Raw genomic sequence first — 23,638 nt, 5'->3', positions numbered from 1 at the left:
ACAGAAAAGCCTCGACTATTAAGGGGATTTTCTGTGAGCCATATATTAGAGTTAATGACGCTGTCGAAAGTAAGTCTGACTTAGCGCCTAACGCTATGGTCTATGCAACTCCATTGATCTCACCATGAGTTAGTTTGCTTATCTTCATAGGATGCAACTTGTCTGGGTGTAAATGTATGTGTTTAAGATGATGTAAGACTGACCCGTATATGAATCCGAGAAAGAAAGGGAGTATATTAACACCTTTTATCGGTAGTTGAATTATTGATAGTAGATATTCAAGCACTATCATTAACATTGTCATCTGAGGTAATGGGATTATTATCATTAGATGTAGATTCCACGGTGAAGACTAAATTTACCACAACGTTATATGTGATAATATTTCTGTCGACCGCAACGAAATTAAACCCCTCTGTTAAGTTAGTTAGTTGAGTTATTACTATTATCGATACTAGCGTTGGATATATTTAATCATCGAATATTGAAGTTTAAAGAAATCGGTTTTGCATTATTCTTATTATCCTTATACTTAAAAGTTTTGGAATATGAAGAGGATTCCTTCTCGATAGGTTGTCTCCTCCTAGGGAGTAATTTGGGGCTTTCGGGTTCACAATCTGGAGGTCTGTTATTGCCGCCTTCCTAAGAAGACGATATCTTTGCGTGTTTAGGTATATGTATGATTATATAAATAATGTATATACTAAGAATATTTTGCGGCTGATAACAGAGACTAACTAGCGTGGGGTAGAAGGTTGAAACCAGGCTGAATATTAGTAGCATTTACAATATTATATAATCTTAGAAATGTAATATTATTATTCAAAAGTGTGAAAAAAATATATAATATCTAAAGCATCTATTAATCATCACTACAAATTATCTAATAAATAACCTAAATAATTACCTAAATTGTAAATACAATAAGTTAATTATATTCAACTCGATTGTGTTAATAATACAATTTGCTTACCTAGGTATAAAATATTATAGAGATACGATGTAAGTAGCTCTACGATTACGATTTACCTATTATAAATACTTAATAATTTTGGTAAATTGGCTTGTATACTTATCAGGATGGAACATTTTGGTTTATGAGTTCATATAGGTTTAAAAACTATATTTACTTTTTATTGATTTGGTATACGAATTTTGATAACATTTTTTTCAACAATCAACATGAATTCAACTTGCATTGTTGGCTTAGGCTCTTCACAGCGTGTATTATTGGGCAGAGCCATTGATTCTCATAAAGATTTTGGAAGTGGGTATACAAAAAGAAGACCTTGTCAATTTTGAGCTCGATTAGTTTTTCACTCCCAAATAGGGCTGAGTTTCTCTATAGAGTATACATACTCTGTTATCAAATCGTTTATCACTAGGATTCTAAGGATGTATTTATTTTCTGAGCAGGTTTCATGTTTCCTATTGAATTTATACTCGAAATTAGAATATTGGGTTGATATCTCTAGTATCTAACCGATGCGAACTAGAAAATAATTAGATGACGTTTACTGTATAATATATAAATGTGTATGGAATTGTGGAGCTTGGCACTCTAGTTGGTCTCCTATGAGTACTATCTATAATCTATATAATATAATATGTATTTAATTAAACTCGAGGTTTACCAGCCAATGAAACTTTTGATTTATTGTAGGTAGAGTCAGCTTTATCATCGTTGATGATTTCAGTAGCTGTCGCTTTAATTTCAGCCCAATCTCTTGTAATGTCCGAAATCGTAGTATATTGTGACGTTACAGTAAAACGTATAACGTATTTGCCTATAAAGATAAGCTTATTTAATATTTGTATTTAAGCAATTACGAAGCATATAATTACCGAGGGTGGGCAAGTTAATTAATTATTTTTAACTCGTTTAACTTAACTTCAGTTAAATATAAATTGAAATAGAAAAATATAACTTAGCTCAAAATTTACTTTTCTCTATTTTTAACTGTAAATGTTACCAGTTCAGCAGAAAAAAAATAACATAACTTGAACTGTTCTTTTTTAAGCTGAAAATGTCAATCCATGCGAAAGCACAATAAGTAAATTTGAAAAATTATTAAATGTATTTATATTTAAATTTGAAATTCAGTAACTAATACAGTATTAATGTTTTCAGAATCGGCACACCACTAATATTTATATAAGTACCTATGTACATTAAAATATAATGGTTCCAGAAAATAATTTTGTTTCGTTAATTATCGACAGAAATAAACGAATAATATTCAAAATTTAGTGCTAAGTGACCCAATATTAAGGTACTTAATAGACAAAATTGATTTATCTGGTTTAAAATTCAAAAACATATTTAAATTATTAATTGTAAACTCTAATTAAGATCCACTATCAGAAATATTTAAATCTTACGATGATAATAATGTATTGTATTACCTTTAAGTGATGCAGGAACACAATGAATTCTTCCTTTAGAATTTAAGCGCTTCAACAATCTTTCAGTTAAATGATTTTCTCCACGCAAACGAAAGACAACTAAGCCTAAGTATCTAGGTGCAGGTATTTCGAATCTTTTATCATTCAACACAAGAAGTTCAAATTTGTTAGCCAACTGTACACCCTACAAATATAAAGCATTTATTAAATATTATATATGATTGTTCGATTTTTTTAATTGTAGGTATATAGATACAACACGGTACTCACTCCTCTGATATGCTTTTGAAGACCTTTTATTCCAAAACAACGAATCACAAACCACAGTTTCAAGGCTCTAAATCGTTTACTTAATGGTATTTGCCAGTGCTTCAAATATAAATGTTTTGTTGAGAGCATTTACTGAATATTAATTTTAAAATTAAAATATACTTACCATATAGTCGATAGCGAGTCCTAAAAATAATGATTGTAAGTTTAGATTTTATTTTTTAACATTTTTGAAGGAATAAATTATATTTTTAATTATTGAATATGAGATATGTACACCCCGTACCTCATATAATCCATCTTCAAAAAAGCATTAGAATTTAAAAAATAAAAATAAAAATGAATAAAATATATAATCATATTGGACATTTTTACTTTCAAGATCTAGGTTAAATCACTTTTAATTTTACATCTCTTGATACTAATGGATAATCAGAAAAAATTGAGCATCTAAAATACACATTTTAGATTCTGAGCGGAGAGATAAATGTATTGATTTTACAATGATGTGTGTTTTTATATTTATATTTTTTTTTTTTTTGTGTCTGTGACGGTTTTGGTCAGTAAAAGTGCTCCGATTTTCTTCAACAGCAACTTTTCTGGTAGGAAAGTGGATTTAGTTGGTGCATCCAGGAGGTCAAAATTCAAAATTCTCAATAGTCTTCAAACGCAACAAGAAAAATAAACAAACAATTAAGGAAAAACGGGAAATTTTTCGCAAAACCAGTTTTCGAAAATATTGATTTTGGTTTTTAGTAAAACTCAAAAAAATTTACAGTAGATACATGAAATTTTCAAAATATTTTGATTTCTGTTGAACTATTTATGAGCATATGAAATTTTCGAGTTGAAAAATATTAAAAATATGTGGGGATGATTTATTTTATGAGCATTCAAAGTTCAAATTTTGACAATATGTACCAAAATGAAAATTGAAAATGATTTTTTAGTTGAAAATTTATAAAATTTTAATTTTTTATTGCTAAAGATTGAACATTTAAAACAAAGTTCTATACTTAAGAGGACGCCACACCTGCATGTGCTATCTCCGTCTTACAAATGTACAACATAGCAAAAACTGTTTAGCGCGGGACAACTTTTCTCGCACCATATTTGTTGTAGAATTACCAAATTTTCACAACACGTAAAGAAGAACTGTATCTGTGCAACAGAGTGCTTTTTTTTTTAAATTACACTTTCCAATCATATTTTATAAGCGAATGAAAAAAACAAAATGTTTAGAAGCAAATAACTTTTATTGTATTTATGTTATCTAAAATATAGGCACGCTGTTGCATAGATAATTTTCTACTCGATATGTTCAGAAATTTTGGAGCCACTACTACAAACACAGAAAGATAAAAGTTGTCCCGCGCAAAACAGTTTTTGCTATGTTGTTCCTTTGTAAGACGGAGACAACACATGCGGGTGTGGCGTCCTCTTAAGCAGCTTTTTCTTCAACAGAATCCAAAATATTATATAGAAATACAGTTATTTTTTACAGATATTTTAAGTTCAAATTTGGTCAAAATTACATATTGATACAAAGAATAACGTTTGTCATTTTGTTGTAATTCGGTTCCAAAACAGCCCAGTTTTACATAAGCATATTTATTATTTCTTCCCAACATTACTAATAATTTTACTATTAATTACTATTAATTCAACTTGCTGGCTACCGTATTAATAATAAGTACTAACAGTATATAATATCCGAGACTGACATACCATCTCTACTCAGAATCGTTTTTTGTATACAATGATATGATATCATTGAATTCAAATTTAATATCGTTCCGTTCATTACAGGGACTTTCTAGACACCTAATTTACCTACAAAAGAGCTACATCCACTTACCCGCTTCTTTTTTGTTCTTTTAACCAATCACAATTCAAAAGAGAATAACTTTTTTATTTCATTGGCTTTTTAAAAATATTTAGGTATACCTATAGCAAAAATAATATGTACCCATCCACCCCTACATATTTAGATACATATATGTATACTTTAATTTAAAGTGATATGAAAAAAAAACTGTTTGTACACACCAGAATTTTCATGTTGTAAATATAATGGATCGACATTAAAAGTACGATGAAGACATTCACTGTTTTTGACCCTAGTAACAATAATAAAAACATAAATTATGCAGTATGTACCATATATGTGGTGGAATGGGGGTTATTCAACACATATAATATTATGCATTATTATATGAACAACAATTTTTATAATTCTAAAATGAAAATTATATGTTATACTCGTAGGCGGAGATCGGGGGGGGGGGGCTTACGGGGACTTAGCCGCCCCAAAATAAATATTTTGAAGTTAAAGCCCCCCTAAAAATTTAAGAAACAAAAACATACTTTAACATTACAGAATGTTTTAGGGATAATTTATTATTATTATTAAATAAACACCAAAACTGTAAAAAATAAGAATTTTACATCAAATTTATACGTAAATTTGTTTTTGTTTGGATCCAACAACTATATTTAATAATTAATAAGGACTAGTATCACACATAAACGTGCTAAAAGCTAAACGTCATACTAGGTGTATCTACTTCTGAGGCAGTGGATGTAGAAACTATTTTAGCTGAAGATTATTTTAGAATAAATATATATTTTAAAGTACTTGACTCTATAATTGTAAATTTAAAAGAACGGTTTTCCAATGAAAACTTGTCCATTGCTGTTGGTGTTGATGAATTTATTAAACTAAATTATGATGGAAGTACTCAGTTCATTGATCATTATAAGGTATTTTATATATTATTTTATAAATATTCAGAAGGTACTAAATTAATATATAAAATTATAAATAAAATGTTCACTCTATAGGATTTACCGGGTTTGAATATTTGTCAACAAAGTGTAAGGTCAGAAATGATGGTTGCTAGGAACTACCTAGTTGAACCTGAAATAGGCGATATTGAAGATATTAAAAAGAATATTTCACCTCAAGTCTTTTCTAATTTTTGTAAAATGCTCCTACTAGCTTTAACACTGCCAATTAGTTCTGCTACATGCGAAAGAAGTTTTTCTGCTATGAGGAAAATTAAAACTTGTTTAAGGATATCAATACAACAAAAAAAATTTAATGAACTATCAATCTTACACATTGAAACAGATAAAACTAAGGGGGACGAGGTGACCGAGTGGTCTGACTCTTCCGCTGCGACGCAGCCGGTCGCGGTTCGATCCTCGGCCACCGGGCGGCATTTTTCTCCGGACAAGTCGCGGTGACCGGAGAGCAAGTGCTGCCATCCCCCACCCCCGGGGCATGGCAGAAACCTACGGGTGCCCCATTCGAAATTCTGCCAAAACAAACACACACGTGTTCCCCCTACCGTTCCAAAAACCTACAAACCATCAATACAAAAACCTACAGTACCTACTAATAGCTAATGGCCACAGTTGCCGGGCTCAGGATCAATTAAAAAAAAAAAAAAAAATCTAAATCTTTACTAAATGACACTATTTTAAATATATTTGAAAAAAAGTGTAATAGGTTAATACAATTAAGTTAAAAATGGCAATTGTATTTTATTAATTTTTCCTTTTTTGTGAGTATTCTAATTAGTAGGTATAATAATGAGAATTTTTAATTATTTTAATGAGTTATTAAATATAAAAAAAGTGTTAGGGGTGTGGGGGCAAAGCCCCCACGGGTTTGTTTGCTACCAACTATTTGAGCCCCCTTCAATATTTCAAAGGATCTCCGCCTATGGTTATACTGTACAAGTTGCGCATACACTTGTACATAATTTGATTTTCTAATATATTAAAATCGTTACAATACAAATATCGTGCACAATATTACATAATATTAGGTTATTATGTTCTAGATGAATAACATATGTATTGATTTTACAATTATGTGACCGCGTACACAATAAGTAGTCGAAATAATGCTTAACAAAATTCACAGTAAAAACAAACAAAAAAAAGTTAAAGAAAAACGAGAATTTTTGCGTAAAACTAGCTTTAAGGAAATCAATTTTGTGTTTTTGGTGTAACTAAAAAAAATTATTATAGATACATGATCTTTCAACATTTGGGTTAATATTCCTAACAATTTTCCACAGGTGATGACATTTTCAAAATATTTTAACTCTTTTTGAGCAGACATTATATCTATTATATATATTATAGACACTGAAATTTTTGTTTTTTGTTGTTTTTTTAAATTTTATAAATATTAAATAATTTGCTTGGTCAAAAAAATTGAAAATTGAATAAAAGGTTTCTCATAAACTGTTAAAATTGTTGCAAATTATTTTATAGTTAAAAATGTATGATTTATGAAACGTACTATTGTATTATTATTGTTAAGGGTTGAAAATATAAAAAGAGGTTTCTTATAAATAGTTTATAAGCTAACCAAAATATCTAAAAAAAAATACAAACTGTTTTTTTTATTGACATTTTAATTTCAAATTTGTTTTTAGTTAGATATTTTAAAAATGAAAAATGATTTTATTTATTTTTTTGTAGTTTGAAAATATTATTATCCGTGGGCAATTTAAACTTTTAAAGTATATTATTATATTTTATACACACAAAAATAAGATATTTTAAAATGCAATGTTTTCAGTAAAAATGTATTTAACCTACTGTACTAATAATTGTAAAATAAATTACTTTAATAGCAATAATATCATAAAATATACTTAGTAATGTAGGTTAGCCGACCGTTATTTTTCGTAGGTATACAATGATTTTATATCATTGTATTTAAATTAATAATTTAAAAATCCATTACTGTGACCCCTCTAGACACACTTACCACAGTTGTATTTGTCAAGAACCTTTGTTATTGTAATGGATTTGTTAAATTTCAATTCAATGATAACTCATTGTACACGAATAGTGATTCTAAACGAAGACTGTGTGTTAGTCTAGCATACTTCATGATACTATATTATTGATTTAGTAATACTAGGTAGTTGAGCTTTGAATTTATTTTGACCAAAAACACTGCATTTGCATATTATCTTAAAACTTATTATTTTGGATTAATATTGCCCACATTAATTAAATAGTAAAACTTATTACTTTAGATTAAATATCTCATTTATATAAATAGCGACATTTTTCAGTAAACTTTTTTTGGTAAAAGCTATAAAAACTTGTTGGAAATCTTCTATGAAAATGTCTCATATTAGCTATGGAAATGAAAATTGTATGAATATCAAACTCAAAAATAATTTGCATAATTTCGGGATTTTGGCGAATTACGTTCATAAAATCATAAAACATTATTGGGGATTAAAGCTCAACTTTTTCTTAATTGTTGTGTTAACACAATTTCAAGTTTTTCGATCCAGCAAAAAATTAATTCTCGACAATAATTGAAAATAAAAACTAAAAGAAAAACATGAACATTTTTCATGGCCATGGATAGTTGAAAAAGAATCATAATATTACTAAAATGTTATCGTGTATGGAAAATGGCTATTTTAACATTTGGTTAAAACTGAAACATTTAAGGTTATTCATTTTTAAAATACACTAAAAAGTTAAAATCGATTTCGTCAAAAATTAGTTTTGAGTATACACTTCCATTTTGCTTTTTCTGTTTCCCAATCATAAACCAAAAAAAAATAAATTTCATGTTTGATATAATAATGGTAGTCATTTCCTATATTAAATGTCGAAGTAAGCAATTACGTAAGTTTATATGTATACGCTTCTGACTACTGTCAGAGCACTGTAAGAGCATTTACCACATAGCCGTGCAATCGAAATGAACCATCATCCATTTACTTGGGTTGAACGCTATCGAGTCCGCGTATGCAACACCCGATAGCCAATGACGAAATTCCGGACATATGAACGCTGTACCCGCGTATGCCGCATCAACATGAAACCACATGTCTTCTGCGTGGCCTAGAGAAAATTATACATACATTTACCAGAGAACCAGAATAGTTGGCAACAATTAGAAAAAAAATGTACAAAAATCTTTAATTGAATTTATCATAAATTATAATTACATATCGGTCCAAGTTCTTCAAGTTTGTCAAACGCACAAGCGCCAGTTGTACCCAACGTCGCACAAAGCTGTAAAGAGCACACCACCAATTGAAAGTTTATATAATGAGGTATAGATATTACGCCAGTAAATTGTATGCAAATCGAATGAACCTCATACCTACTTATCTAGATATGTGTATATTACATACACATATATTGTGTTAAATATAATTTATAATAGTTTGCTATGTATATACATTATTGACACATAGTATAATAATATTTCAATGAAATGTACATGCGTTGAAGTTTTCCATTTCTACTTTAATCCTATTTCAAGCAACACTCTGACACAGTGTCACTGTTAGTTTACTACACAGTAAGAAATCTGTTGTTGATTCAACACGCGTTGGTGTCAATGTCGTACACAGTTGAGTGTTTTTGAGCTGGGAAGAGCTTGGTGTTAAATGCACATTAAGCGATAGTTAAAATAGCTACTACTCGCTGCTATAGTAAGACTCATGGTGATCAGTTGTCAATACAACATAAACTGATATTAAGACAACAGTAGAGCTGTGTTTATCTTAACAAATAAAATGATGTAAATATGATATATCCTATGTTTAATGTAACATTACAGAAGTTTTAAATTAACTTTTATTTGAGATTTGGTTGAATATTGGTTATTGTTATCTTAACTTAAGTTACTGATATTTTGTTAAAGTTTGTATGGATGTTGAATAGTTAATTCAGTTAGATGGTATTCGTAAAACTACTTAATGTAATGTTAACTATTCGACAAGCGGAAAAAAATAATTCAACGATTGCACACTATTATTTTACATTTGGAGGGATTTGAAAAAAAAAATGAGGATTTTTACACCCTATACTAACGCCTGACACCATTAGCCTATAATCTACATCGGTAAGATCGATATTTAAGTGGGTATATATCTGTATATCAGTACATTTCTGTCGCATAATATACATAAAAAATATATCTTTATTTACTTTTTATGGAATAATGCATAATTCTTAACTTTATTTACATACTTTTAAAATAATATTATATACAATTAATGTTTTCATATATAACTTTGCCAATAGTAATTTATTTTATTTCAAGTGTTAATATGTTAACACAGAGTAGGTATACAACTATTATAGTATAAAAAAATAAAAAAAATAAGAATATTTATATAGTATTATTTAAAAGCTTTTTATTCGCCTGACCTCAATGAGGCATAAAGTTTACCATTGCCTAGAACTCTGGCAATAGTTGGCGTTGAATCAAGTAGTTCATACATATAACACCCAAACAGTTTTGAGTTTAAATTATTTTTATTTCATAAGCACAAAAATGTTCATCAAAACCAACAGTCAACATTGGCTTTATAATAAAATAAGGAACTCTGGTTTCATTGACCAACATTTTATGGATTTTCCCAAATAAACTGCCTCTAGCAGCAGAATTTATTTCTAAAACTAAAAGCATATCTTTTTTATACATCAAACCTTTATATTCCAACCAAACTGGAAAGAATGAATTACATTTGAATTCTGGTGGTAGATTCGAAATTATATTTGATGGAAACTCAATAAAAGAGGATACTACATTGTAACCAGATGAATAGTTTAAGTCTGGTTTTAAACCTGAATTTGGTAAAAAGCGACCGATCATTTGCAGTTATATTTTATTGGATTATGTATGACTTAAATTAATTCTATTAGATACAGCATTTGCAATTGCTTTTACTGTTGTATGTTTTGCTTCAAATCGAATTGAAGAAGTTAAAATAAGAGGCCCATTCTTAAGAAGCAGTAGGCCATAATGTACCAGAAAATGATATTTGGGTTACAGGATACCTTTAAATATTAAAGACAAAATATAATAGTTTATAAATATAATTTTAGACAAATATAATTGATTATGTTCAGCTACTAATGCTTGTAACTGAACTGAACATTCTGGCTGTATTTGTCGAGTCGTGCACATATCCTACTATTTACATAGTAAAATATATAAACTCCAGACTCCAGACTTTCTTTGCACTAACTCACCAACAATAAATCCAAGGTATCTCACTAAACAAAGCATTTCTGAGAAAGGCATGATTATACATCCATTGGTTATGTAAGTAGAACTTATTTTTGGTGGAGAACTTTTATTTTCAGTTACGCCACAATTAAAAAATTCTATTCAACTATTCATAATCTCAAGAGATATATATGTTAAATCAATTCAATTTTTATAATGAGAGCCATATCATAACGAGCGACGCCTTCTGTGATATCATATATAAAATCACTAACCGAATTTCTTATTACATGAAAGCTGGGAATTATATTAAATATACAATATTTATTTAAACTAGCTTGTGAACTATCAACTAAATTAATATCTATATCATAATTTACTTCATTTCTAAGGGTCTCAGAGGATTCATAAATAATTTTTTGCATAACAGATTTTGGAGAGCGGCAAATTCGACAGTAGTGATTAGCTGAAAAACTCTCAACAAATCCAAGAATTGAATTTAGTCCTAAATTATGACCTAGGATTAATCCAAGACAACACGCGGACAAAATAAAATCAGAGTAAACTGAAAACATACGAGTCACGACAATTTTGTATAGACACACAAGTACACAACAGTAAAACACAAAAGTAATATTATCATGTCTACCAATAAACTATAAATATCATAAATTAAAAATGATAATAATTTATGAACATTGATTTTAGTACTTAGTAGAGTTATTGATTAATCGTGTATTAATCTGTATTTGTACTCAAAATAACATTTATAGATGAGCGTATTTTTACTCGTACATATAAAGTGGAAATAAATAATAATGTATTTAATTCAACAATAAACTGATGTTATAATTATTTTAACTATAAACTAGTTGATAATGTGATATTCAACTACTCAGAGTTAATTCAACTACTATAATTAATGCTGTATTGAGTAATCTTCTAGTGTTAAACTATGTGTATTTCATTCTACATACACTGTTGTTATTTTAACACTCCAAAGTATATAGTTTACAATTTAGCTGATTGACAAATTTAGTAGGTAAAATGTAAAATCAACTACAGATTTCTAACTGTGTATAAAATCGTGGTTTTAGGAAAGGACAACTATTCAAATTCGATTACACAATCTTTAATGTCTATTAGTTAATTGACTACGTTTTTAAGAGTTAAGAAAATATTGTTTAAGTGATGAGGTGACAGTTCGTAGATATTTTTAATTAACTGCTTCGTGTGATGTACCTACCTAAATTATTACTTTTTTTTCAATAAATTATCTTATTTATAAGACACACGACGTCATGCAATTAATTAATAATTACCTGATATGGTATACTTATTAGTTGATAGTTGTTTGGTTAAAGAAAAATACGTTATACCTACCATTGGGCATTGACTTAATAATGTGTAGTATCTAGTACCCAATGGTAATACAATACATATTATTTTTGACGTTAAAAGTGCCTTAATACCTTATGATACCTATTCCATATATCTCATATCTTCATTATCTCCATAAACTATCATTAACATATAATTATTTAGTTCCTCGCAACATATAATTCAATTTGTTTCATCCATAACTTATTTGGGCACGTCAGTTATCACTTGACACGTATACTCACAAAAAATGGTATCAAGTTTTGTTTTTTATCAGTGGCGATAGCTTCCATAACTTGAGCTCCCCTTAGTGATAAGGAATCGTCGCTTTCAATAAATCGCATTTTAACAAGCCCGATGAGACCAGCTTTTTCGACTGATGAATGAGCCTGTAAGCAAATAAACCTAAGTCGTCAAGTACCTATGTGTATAAGTATGTAAAATGGATATATTATAAAATAATTATTGTTTCTATGCAGTTCGATTTGGCGTGGTGTTCGATTAGATAAATAATTACCCATTAGTTACCTAGTATACCTATTTAAATGATTTGACGAAATAATAATTATTACAATGTATTGTAGGTATTCAGTGGCTTTTAATAAACTTTAACCAAAACATATTGCATTCATTAATATTAATTATATTAATATGATATTAATAACACTTGGGACAACAGACCATTGTCACCACTTAATTTGTATTAAGTCAATATAAATGTTGACCGAAAATCTTTCTTTTTCACTTTCTTTCTTCTTTTTTTTTTATTCCACCGATTTAAATTAAATTCAAAACACTATTACAAAAAATGTAACCAAAAAAATTAAAATTTCACTGACTACTAAAATATATAAATAACTTAATAAAATATTTTTTGAACATGCTTCCGATATAAAATAAAGAAAATAATCATAGCAAACGATTTAGGTACCTGATCTGAACAGTAAGCAACTAGTCTACTGTTTATTTCTACATCTTCTAGTTCTGGATTTATCTCCTGTATCCGACGGATAGCTTGAGTCCTGGCGGCTAACAAGCAAACAAATGTGGCTTCGCTCGATGTAGTCTGAAAAAACAATAACAAAAGTAGTCAGGTTGATAATGGAATACATTATACAATATACAATATATAATATACATATACAATATACATATAATGTAAGAATTAGTGGACTTGAGGGTGGGCACACGTGGCATACTTATTGTCCCTCAAAATTAATCGTCTTCGTTTCAAATATGTTCTTTTTTTCGTATACGAAAAAACATTTCGGTAACCATTGTCTGTAGATGCGTAGGATACGAGTCATGTGATACAATGAAATGCAGTTTATGAAATCCGTGTGCTTAGAAGCGGATTAGCTGAACGGTATACTGGTAAAGTTCCCAGTTAGCCGTAAAATATTTGTTCTTTTTATAACATCAGCGAACATAAATAATATAATATATTATAGTGTTTGGAAAGGACGTCGTTCATATTTAGTGAACAATACTCAAATCTCACTCGTTTTTTTTAAATTGAAAGTGAACGTAAATGACGTTTATTGAATTTGGACGATTCTTAAGACGCTCAATTTATTTACCGTTTAATAAGTTTATTTTAAAATATATTGATTAATTATATTATATAATAATAGTTTCTTATTATATTTCCTATTATACACAAATTTATAAAAAACTAAATGAACGACCTTGCAAACGAATTCATTTTTGTGAACTTGATTTTGAATTTATTCTATTTATTTAAATATTTTTTAATTTCAGTACCTATTCAAATTATAATATTACGTTTTTATTAAATTTACCCAAAATAAATTGTTAAGATGGTTTTTAAGTGACGTGATGATTATGATGATATCCATTGTTGGATCGATATAGAAATATGAATGTTAATGAAATATAAGTACCTAGTGACAGTTAAAAAAACTTAGAAACTCGAGAAAAAGCGTACGAAAGTATGAGCTCTGCTTTGAATTTTTCTGGTCTGTCATTAAAACAAAAATAAAAACAGTTCGTACAACCTATAAAAGTGAGCTCAACCAAATTTTAAAATCGGAAAAAATTCGAGCTGGATTGACAGTTCTTAATGTACCTCTACTATTTTGGTTTGAAAAGCTGATGAATAGCAATAATTGCAATGAGGCTTTAGTGTAGCATAAAACAGTATTTGGAGTTAGGTAAGTAATATAAAAGTTATAATTACAGTACAAATTTCCGTATCCAGATACGTGAAAACCCATGTTATTACTTGTTATAGTTATTTTTTTTGTACCTACCGATAACGAAAACCGTAAGCGATAATTTTATTGAAAACTAATTTCAAATACAAATAACTATATTGAACATATTATTATTATTTTTATTATTGTATTATGTTATCTTAAATTAATAACATTTGCAAATAATGGCCATTACAACTAATGAATAAATAATAACAATCCTCACGTTTTAAAACAAGTACCTACTTATGTACATTTTTTGTATTATTAAAAAAACGTTAAATTGTATTGATAAGAACAAAATTAAATCATGTTCTATTGCCACAGTATAGCTTCCGTCGGCATACATTTTTCTGCTTATGGTATCGCGTAAAATCCTTGCAGAGGTAGGTACTGTAATGATTGCTTGAATAATTCGTTAAATTTGTTAAAATGTGCTAGTGTTCTTTCAAAATCACCAGGATCTGGATTTTTGTTCTTTAAATATATTCATCTGAGGTTTTCTTTGACCAATTATGTAATATAAAATTATTTTACTTGTTCAGTAAAAAGATCGATAGCAATGAAATAGTCATAATGGACGTTTTAACTGATACGTGTGAACCCAGCTTTAGTGAACGTTTCGATCACTAATAATATAATACCATTATATTAGGTATAAATGTATAATATCATTTTTTTTTATATAATACAGGTTTCTTATATCGGTAAGGTTAGAAACTTAACCTAAACGTACACTCTTTTTCTGTCCAACACTTAATTGCTAAATTGCTAAAAAATACACTTTGAGTAGCTAAGATACATATGAGATAATTGATGATGTAAAAACAAAATACTGATTGATTGACAAGGAACTTACCATACTGATTTGTTTAATAAAATGTACAATAGTAATATGATCTGCAAAGGCATTAATAATTAATTTTCACTCTTGTCATTTTGGCAGCACTAAGTAGTACGTATGAGTTAATTTATATTTTATTTTCGACTCTCAATACTGTAGTCTGTAATGGATTTGTCTCATTATTCATTTTATTTAATTATTAAGATAGCTATATACATATATATTCATGGAATTTTGGGCACTTAGTAATATAAGTAGATTATTTTTTTAAATTGTGATTTTTAACTGACTATTTAATAAATATTATTATGAACTAGATGCAACTTCTGTAAAATTAAATAAAAAAGTTACGTATTCTCCCATGTTAGAAGTTTATTATTTTAAATTATAAATAAGAGAATTCTCTAAAAAAAAAGGTTTTTGTGGACAATTTGTATTAAAATATTATATTGGATAGGTCTGTCACTCTGTAATAATTTCCAGAGCCGAATTATTTAGCCAATTCGCCATACATTAGTATGACTTTATAAGTAGATAAATTTAAATTGAATTATATTGTAAATACATTTAGTAATGAAGTCAACAAATAAAGTTTAACTGTTTCTTTTTGTATATGTTTTACCTGTTGCACTTATATATTGATACAAAATTGTATCAACTTTTAATAAAAATTAACTATACAGCGAAAAATGATAATCAAATATTTTTTTGTAAACCGTGTTTTTTCTTTTTGAGTTTTAGCAAAAAAAGCTCCTCTCCGTGTGGCCATTATTCCCTATACTGATTTATACGATATATTTATTTGTCATACACGAGATTATAAAGCATAAGTACAACATAACATTGTTTTCGTCTAAATAAGTCAATAGACATGGCACGCTTTAACTGTATCAAAAGTAGCTACCTGAATGACGCCTCCTCCTTTGCTCTCGTTGTGCGTGTGTAAAAACGCTTCGGGCAGTCCGATCATCTTTCCCAGCCAGTTCATCACTAAGATTTCCAACTCCGTGCAAGCGGGGCTGCTAGCCTGCAAAGCAAGATACGCAGTACCAATTATTAGCACCTACATATATTTTATTATCATCGGATTCGGTGACCTTACCCATGTGAATCCTAGACAGTTGATTGCGTCCGCCAGCATATCACCTAGCAACGACGGGAACGAATTCAGAGCGGGAAAATACGCGTGCATTTGAGGCGATTGCCAGTGCGTGATCTATATAATATATTATATTAATATACAACATACACATTAGACTGATATCGGTATACAATGGACATTGTACCTTTGCACAGTCGTTGTATTATTATTATTATTATTATTATAGTCTTACACGCTTACCCCAGGCATAATGATGTTCTCAACGTCATCCATTATGTGATCCCACGATTCTGGTTCGACTGGAGCACAGTCGGGTGTTAAGTTCCTCAGGTATCCTGGATGCACGTTCGGGTAGACACGTCTTTCCCGTATAGTTTCTAAATAGTCTGCTATATAATCTATCATTATTTTTCCTAAAATCATTTGATGTAAGTGAACACGATTCAATATAAATAATAGCATTTGATTGATTTTAAATTTGCTGGCAATAAGATCAGTCGTGATTTCTTCAACGGTTAAAAGATAGTTATATACATATTAAAAGATGTGACAGTAAAATTATTTTCTATTGCGTGTATATTTATAAGTAAAACACTCAAATATATTACAATACAATATCGTTGAAGAAGTCTTAGAAATCTACTTCATAAGCTGAATAAAATGAAAATACATAATATACTTTAGTCGTTGTGAGAAATAATGATTTAATTTTAAAACTATGATAAAACTTAAATTAATATTATCATATAAATTGTATTTACCTCTTGTTCTATATTCGTTGAAATCCATTAGAGTAGATAGAGGTTTTTAAATTAGGCTTTATGAAAATTAATTGATCTAAAATAATCAACAAGACAACACAAATTAATTAAAATGTTATAAGTGGTTAAATATTGGTAGTACTATGTCTATCTGGTCACTGTTAGATGTTGAAATACAATTAATTTTTTTCATTAGAAATGTACATCTACAAAAGTCCAACAATAGTTACATAAATTAGTAATTTAGAAATATTATAAATACTTTGAAATACTACCGAAAACCAGGGATCGATTACAAAATCAGTATCTTATAGATAATAGATAAAATTGTATGTATTGTCTTTAGGATCTAGTATCACAATTTTCTGAAAAATGTCAAACATCTAAATAGGTATTAGGTACCTATACGATAAATTTTTTTTAAGCTATGTAGAATACATTTAAAAGGCAATGCTCGATACAATAAAAAGATGAGCAATACACATATCCCAGTCTATATGTTTCGTAATTACTTCTTAACGATTTTCTTTCTACTTATTATTGAATGTGTGGTATTCATAATAATAATTATCAGAAATCATAAATAATTTACTACATGGCTCTCTTAAATATTCTTGTCCAGCTGGAATGAATTCACTTTTTATGTTTAACTTTATGTTTTTTACTAGGTATCTTTTATTCAACATTTAAAATATAAAGATTAATATTTAATTTATCTTATTATAATATTGACAATTAGTCGTATACCATTTATATTTATACCAATTTGGAATTGCATTACTGTCATCTATATAATTTTAAATAACGTTTTGATTCTAAGCGCATTACCATCCAAACTATTGATTTTACGATGATTAAGATACATGATTTAAATTACAACTTTTTTTTGTGGGTATCTGTGTTTAGAAGAAGAAAAATACTTTGAGATTAAACGTTGGAGGTGGTTTCTAAGAGCAAACTTTATCTAGTTGATATTCGGAGAATCGGAGGTAAATATTGAAAATTCGAATTACTTTTTAAAATAATCAGGGAACGCAAAAAATAAGTTAAGGGAAAATGGAATTTTTTTTTAACCTAACCAGCTTAGCATATTTTTTACATGCTATAATTTTTAATATATTTTGAACTCTTTTTAAGCAATTTATACATATTATTGAAATACTCGAATTCTTAAAGTTTTTTTTCTATAATTTATGAAAAATATTTTTCACAAAGTAAAACGCTTGGACATTTAACACAAGGTTTTTCAAAAGTTGTCATCATAGTAATTTATAAATATCAAAGATATATAGACACAATTTTTCTTGTTGACATTTAAAGTTCAAAGCACAACGCACATTTTAAGTTTTTTAATGTGATCTATCAATTTTAGTTACTTTGTAGTTATACAGAAATAGTATTCATATAGGGAATTGAAACTTTTACGAACCTATATTATTAAATTATATTTACAAACTTAAATTATCAAAACATTTTACATTTAGATTAATTTTGTACTATTGTCTATAAAAATACGAACTTATTCACTAAATCGGCATTGGTTTCAAGCCTCCAAAGTTAATTACAATTATGATATTATCTATGATATAAATATATAGGTACTATTTTAATAATTAAATATTTATAATATAATAAATGCAATATTTTTGTCAACAATTAATTCTATTTACTGTATCAATAATAGTAGAATAATTTACGATAATAGTAATATACCTAAATACCTGTAACATAAAATATATTTTAAGAAAATCCTTTTTATTTGATATACTCACTGAAACATACAATTTCCAACACTTTTTATATAAGAAATATAGAATTTTAGAAAATGGATGGTCTATCTTGTATTACATTATTGACTAAGAAATGATTTTTATCTGTTATTAAATGATTATTGTTTCTTTTTTTACTTATATTTGATGGGAGATGAGTTGTTACTGGATTTTGCCATAAACCATCAGCACTAACACTGAAACATTGCAGGGACTTGATTATAATAATTATAGAATGATTAAACTCATTCAAGAAATTATAATAGTTTTATATTGATTGCTTACATAAAACGAATTTATAAAAAAAGATACATTTAAAAAATAATCACTATCGAAATAATTGACTTTTTTATTCAGTTTTCAATGTAACTAGAGTGCCCATTAAATATCTAGTAATTAGTTGATAACATTATAAGTATTGAGTATTTATGTATCATGAAGTATGGTACTCTAAAGACAAGTACCTAGTACTAGTGCCTCATTTTAAAGTAGGTATCTAGGCATTCTAGTCATCGAAGACATAAATATAATACATAATATATTATTATATGACCATACACATAATACGTATTGTCGATTATTATTGACAATGATATTTATAGCAAAGTAAGTACCAATTTAAGTTATTAAATATTCACAACTCAACACTAAACAATCAAATATAAGTTTATAAATAGTAACTATACTTATAAAATCCTGTTAGTTTGTGAAGCAATAAAGTTTTATTTCTTCATTTATTTGACAACCGATTTAATTCGGTAATTACATATTTTTAACTATCTCGATAATATAACCAAAATGTGCTTGGTGATAAATTCTAGTGTTTTAAGTAACAAACGATATAATGTTTGATGAAAACACTTATAAGATTAGTTTAGGATAAGTAGTTGTAATTTGTTAAGTGCCGACTTCACCTGGTACCTTGATCGATAAATTCTAATAAAGATACATATAAAAAGTTATATAGTGACAAATAACACTCAATTACTCTTTATGATCGTTATTTATCAGACATCTTTTTAAGGTGTCTGTATATAGAGATTTGTTTAACTTAATTTCCTGGCAACATTACGCATATTATACATTTATACCTATTAAATATCTCTAGTACGAACTGATGCAACATGCATAAATTAATTCCGTATAGATTTATTCTTTTTATAACTTATACATTGATACCTCCAAAAATGTGTAAAATAATATATATTCATTTATCAGTCATCTATGTGTGAATTTTCGGATTTTGTAGTTCAATAAAACGTTATTTTTCTATTAAGTGCTTACACAGTTACTTATTACTTGTATAAATTATAATGTATTATTCCATTTTTAAATTATTTTATCATTTTTATGTGTTTATTGTATATACATTATACATATTATTATATTATTATTATAATCATGAAAAATTAGATATGTATTACTTTTTCTAAATAAAATCTCCGTTTTATGATGGATGCAATTTACTCAAGAACGATTCAAAGAGATTACATGAATACACGAGAGGAGTATGAAGTATATGTACTTAACCTCAAAGTATTAAGACATACGACATACCATAAACATATATATTATTATTTAACTCAAATAAGATTCTCGTTATTACTTATTGCTTATTATACAATTGACGATATCGTATTTATTGTGATTAAAAAAAAAAGAAAGATCACAAAACTTTTTTATCTAAACGTAATAATTTAGTTTGAAAAAGTGTAGATTGCATAAGTGAAAATAAAACGTGTACCTAAAATATAATTCCATGTTTGAATTACAATAAAATATGTAGGTACAGCTCGATCTTGAGCAGAACCATAGGTACCTTTGCATTTATTAATTTATTATGATATTGATGGATATTTATTTTTTTTACATCAGTTTAATTTTTTCTTCGTCTTTACACGCGTGTATATAATAGTATAAACATCTTTCAGTATTTTAATCATTTTAATAACTGATTACAGTGTTGAAATGATAACAATTATAGGCATATAGTACTTACTGGCAACCCAATCTGTCATGTCACCATGTCAGCTATCATATTTAATGTAATTCCAAGTTTATACATTTCTATTGAATATAAATATATCACGTTTATTTGTAACAATAAGTTGAGATTGTTTTTTTGTTTGTATAATTATATATGATAGTTATAATTACCCCTCCACCATTAATCATTATATTATAATATTATTATGCCTCATTATTTATATCACACATAGTATTGTGTACCTATACCTAGAATAGTAAGTATCTGGTATATCAATTATATATTTAGTTGATTATAATGATTAATCAGATATTAGGTAGGTACACTGATAAAACAAAGAAATACGCAATGTAATAAAAAATACCCAAATTTATCAAAAATAAATATAGCTAAAAACAAATAAATCAATGGTTTTCAAACGGTTTACCTTGGAAGTCTTTTTATGTTCTAAAGTTAAATCATTTGGTCCCAGTTAAAAAAATATAATTTGTACATAATATTATGTAGCCATGTATGGATAGGACTATCTTTATTTTACTATTGTTCGTAGCAGTATGGGTATTTTAATGTTATCAACTACGGTCTACGATGTGTTAATGTGTAATAATGATATAAATTAATGTTTTCTGTTCATTTTATACTGAACGAAACCAGTGAAATTGTTATAGATACATACCAGTAGTACGCAAATAATACAACTTCGAAACCTTAAAACTTAACGTGTAATTTGATATACAAAATCAATAGGTAGTAAACTTTCGTAAATATACGTAATATATCCATTTGCATAAAACGAAATTTTTGAAAAATAAAAAAAAATAAAAACTCTTATTATACCTATGCATATATTTACATAGTATCCTTGTACAGTGTACGGTCATTTATATTATTATTATTTGAGGCTTTTACTTAATGATAGGTTTTTCATGTGTGTGTAGGTGGTGTGGTGAAGAGATATTATTATGTGGATACTGGATTTTCAATTGCAATATTGTAATTGTACAGACTACACATGTATATTGTATAGGTACCCTCATCCATAGTTATTAATTGAGAAAATTAAAGAACCAAAATAGTATGAAAATTACGCAAATACGGGCACTGTTCGTTTGCACGTCATTCAGATGATCAATAACATCAGATCGGTTGTAGATATGTGTACATCTTAAACTTGTCAGAATAAATTCACACACGCTTATTTTAAGTCTATATAGATATGTCTATTTCTAAATATGTTTACTTACGTAAGGTTCTAACTAGATTTTGAATATCATCTTAATTATTTTATTAAACATTAAAATACTTTTTGCCGTGATATTTGACAGAAAGCTACGTGTGCAATCTAACACATAGCACAATTTTTTCTATGGTGCGTGTTTGTATTATGAGATAGGTTATAACTTTCATGTATAGTTTATTTAGTTAATTGTGATAATTTTCTATTCGTTGTTATTAAAAATTTTACTAAAAGTTGCTGACATTTCTACTATAGCCAATGTTGTAGACATAACCCAAGCTTTAGGATCACGATAATTCCCTAACTACCACATTTTATAGTTAAACTAAATCATCATGCAATTCAATAGTCTTAGACAAATACTTATCCTGATGAGAGTTCCCTTCTAGTGTCATTGTGTTCAAATTAAATATTGATTTTTATGTTTTACTATCAAGATTCTTTAAAAACCCTAAAAATTCAAATCTATTTTCATTACATGAAATGCATACATTAAAAAAAATCAGTGAAAAATTAGGGAAAAAAATTAACAAATAAAAATTGTGGAAGCTGGGCAAGCTTGTTTAATATAAAGTTGAGAGTATTCTAGAATTAATAAACACTTGTATATTGTATTCTCAAAATAATTATTGATCATCTACATTAGTCATTAATACAATATTAATTATTAATGATGTTCAATGTCTTGAATGTTTTTATAACCTATCCGTAGAAACGTACACTTCGCATTCACTAATCACTTGCATTTTAATTGCATGATAAACTTTCACCGCTCTTAATAGTTTTTCAAACACAATAATTTAACTCACTTTCGATAAATATTTTGATTTTTATATAGTTTAGTTAAAAGATTAATTTACACACGTAAAGGTAAGTAGTGCGAGTTTTACTTATCCACAAGTGTAACGAATTGTGTGGTGTCGCGTGTTGGGTTATTGTAGAAATTATAAATTTCCTTGAAACGGTTCAGACTACCATATCTTTAACATTTTATTTCATATGAATAGAAGGTTTTATTTAAATAAATTAAATTCCAGTGCTCGAAAATCAATTAATTACATTGTATTTATAACCGCGACTGTATCTTGAGAAATCAGAAATGTGATATTTAGCCCATTATTATGGCCACTCAAGGATATTTTTATTCGCATAATTTAGGCTTCGAGATCACAAATTGTTTTATTCATAGATTGTTTTATCTATTAAAATATCATCTTTAAAGAAACGATAATATTTCATTTTAAGTGCTTATCATTAGTTTAAAAAAAAGTCTAGTTCGAAAAATGGTAATAGATAGGTATTTAAAAAAGAAGTTTTTACAAGAACTAACCAGCTGTATTGTCATAAAGTAATAATATTAACGATATCTGATATACTAGATATTTGGAAAGACAAAGGGTGAACGAAATTCAAGCCATATAATACAGTATATTATTATGTACTAATATAGGTAATGTAATGAGAAACTATTCTGTATGATTTCTTATCATTGACAACAACGACCGTTGTCACCTATATATGGTTATATGCATAGACTTATTATTCTAACGTAAAATAAATTTTCAGAAAACGCTTGGAATTCTGTTACAAGAAAAAAAATTAAAAAAGTGTTGTTCTTGAGCCATTACATCTCAATAGACTTCACA

The 23,638-nt window shown here is 27.8% G+C and overlaps 1 protein-coding gene across 2 annotated transcripts in view; it reads right to left on the bottom strand.

Annotated features, from left to right (window-relative positions):
• Positions 1-23,638, bottom strand: part of LOC111039576 (histidine decarboxylase) — a 29,526-nt gene that overhangs the window by 4,490 nt on the left and 1,398 nt on the right. The window contains exons 2-14 of one of the 2 annotated variants that reach the window (XM_022323144.1): positions 17,000-17,075; positions 16,479-16,651; positions 16,239-16,352; positions 16,041-16,163; positions 13,008-13,142; positions 12,322-12,465; positions 8,679-8,745; positions 8,409-8,571; positions 4,726-4,796; positions 2,843-2,862; positions 2,677-2,775; positions 2,407-2,590; positions 1,635-1,787 (exon numbers count right to left, since the gene is read on the bottom strand). In XM_022323144.1, the coding sequence (XP_022178836.1) occupies positions 1,635-1,787; positions 2,407-2,590; positions 2,677-2,775; positions 2,843-2,862; positions 4,726-4,796; positions 8,409-8,571; positions 8,679-8,745; positions 12,322-12,465; positions 13,008-13,142; positions 16,041-16,163; positions 16,239-16,352; positions 16,479-16,651; positions 17,000-17,027 (1,474 nt within the window). In that variant the 5' untranslated portion in view covers positions 17,028-17,075. Of the gene's footprint in view, positions 1-1,634; positions 1,788-2,406; positions 2,591-2,676; positions 2,776-2,842; positions 2,863-4,725; positions 4,797-8,408; positions 8,572-8,678; positions 8,746-12,321; positions 12,466-13,007; positions 13,143-16,040; positions 16,164-16,238; positions 16,353-16,478; positions 16,652-16,999; positions 17,076-23,638 lie in introns of those variants that run through there. The other variant, XM_022323145.1, reaches the window with a different exon arrangement.

Source organism: Myzus persicae, unplaced genomic scaffold (assembly GCF_001856785.1).
Source record: "Myzus persicae strain clone G006 unplaced genomic scaffold, MPER_G0061.0, whole genome shotgun sequence".
Classification (NCBI taxonomy): Eukaryota; Metazoa; Arthropoda; class Insecta; order Hemiptera; family Aphididae; genus Myzus; species Myzus persicae.
The sequence above is the reverse complement of the archived record's forward strand: the minus strand, read 5'-3'. Positions and strand labels throughout refer to the sequence as shown.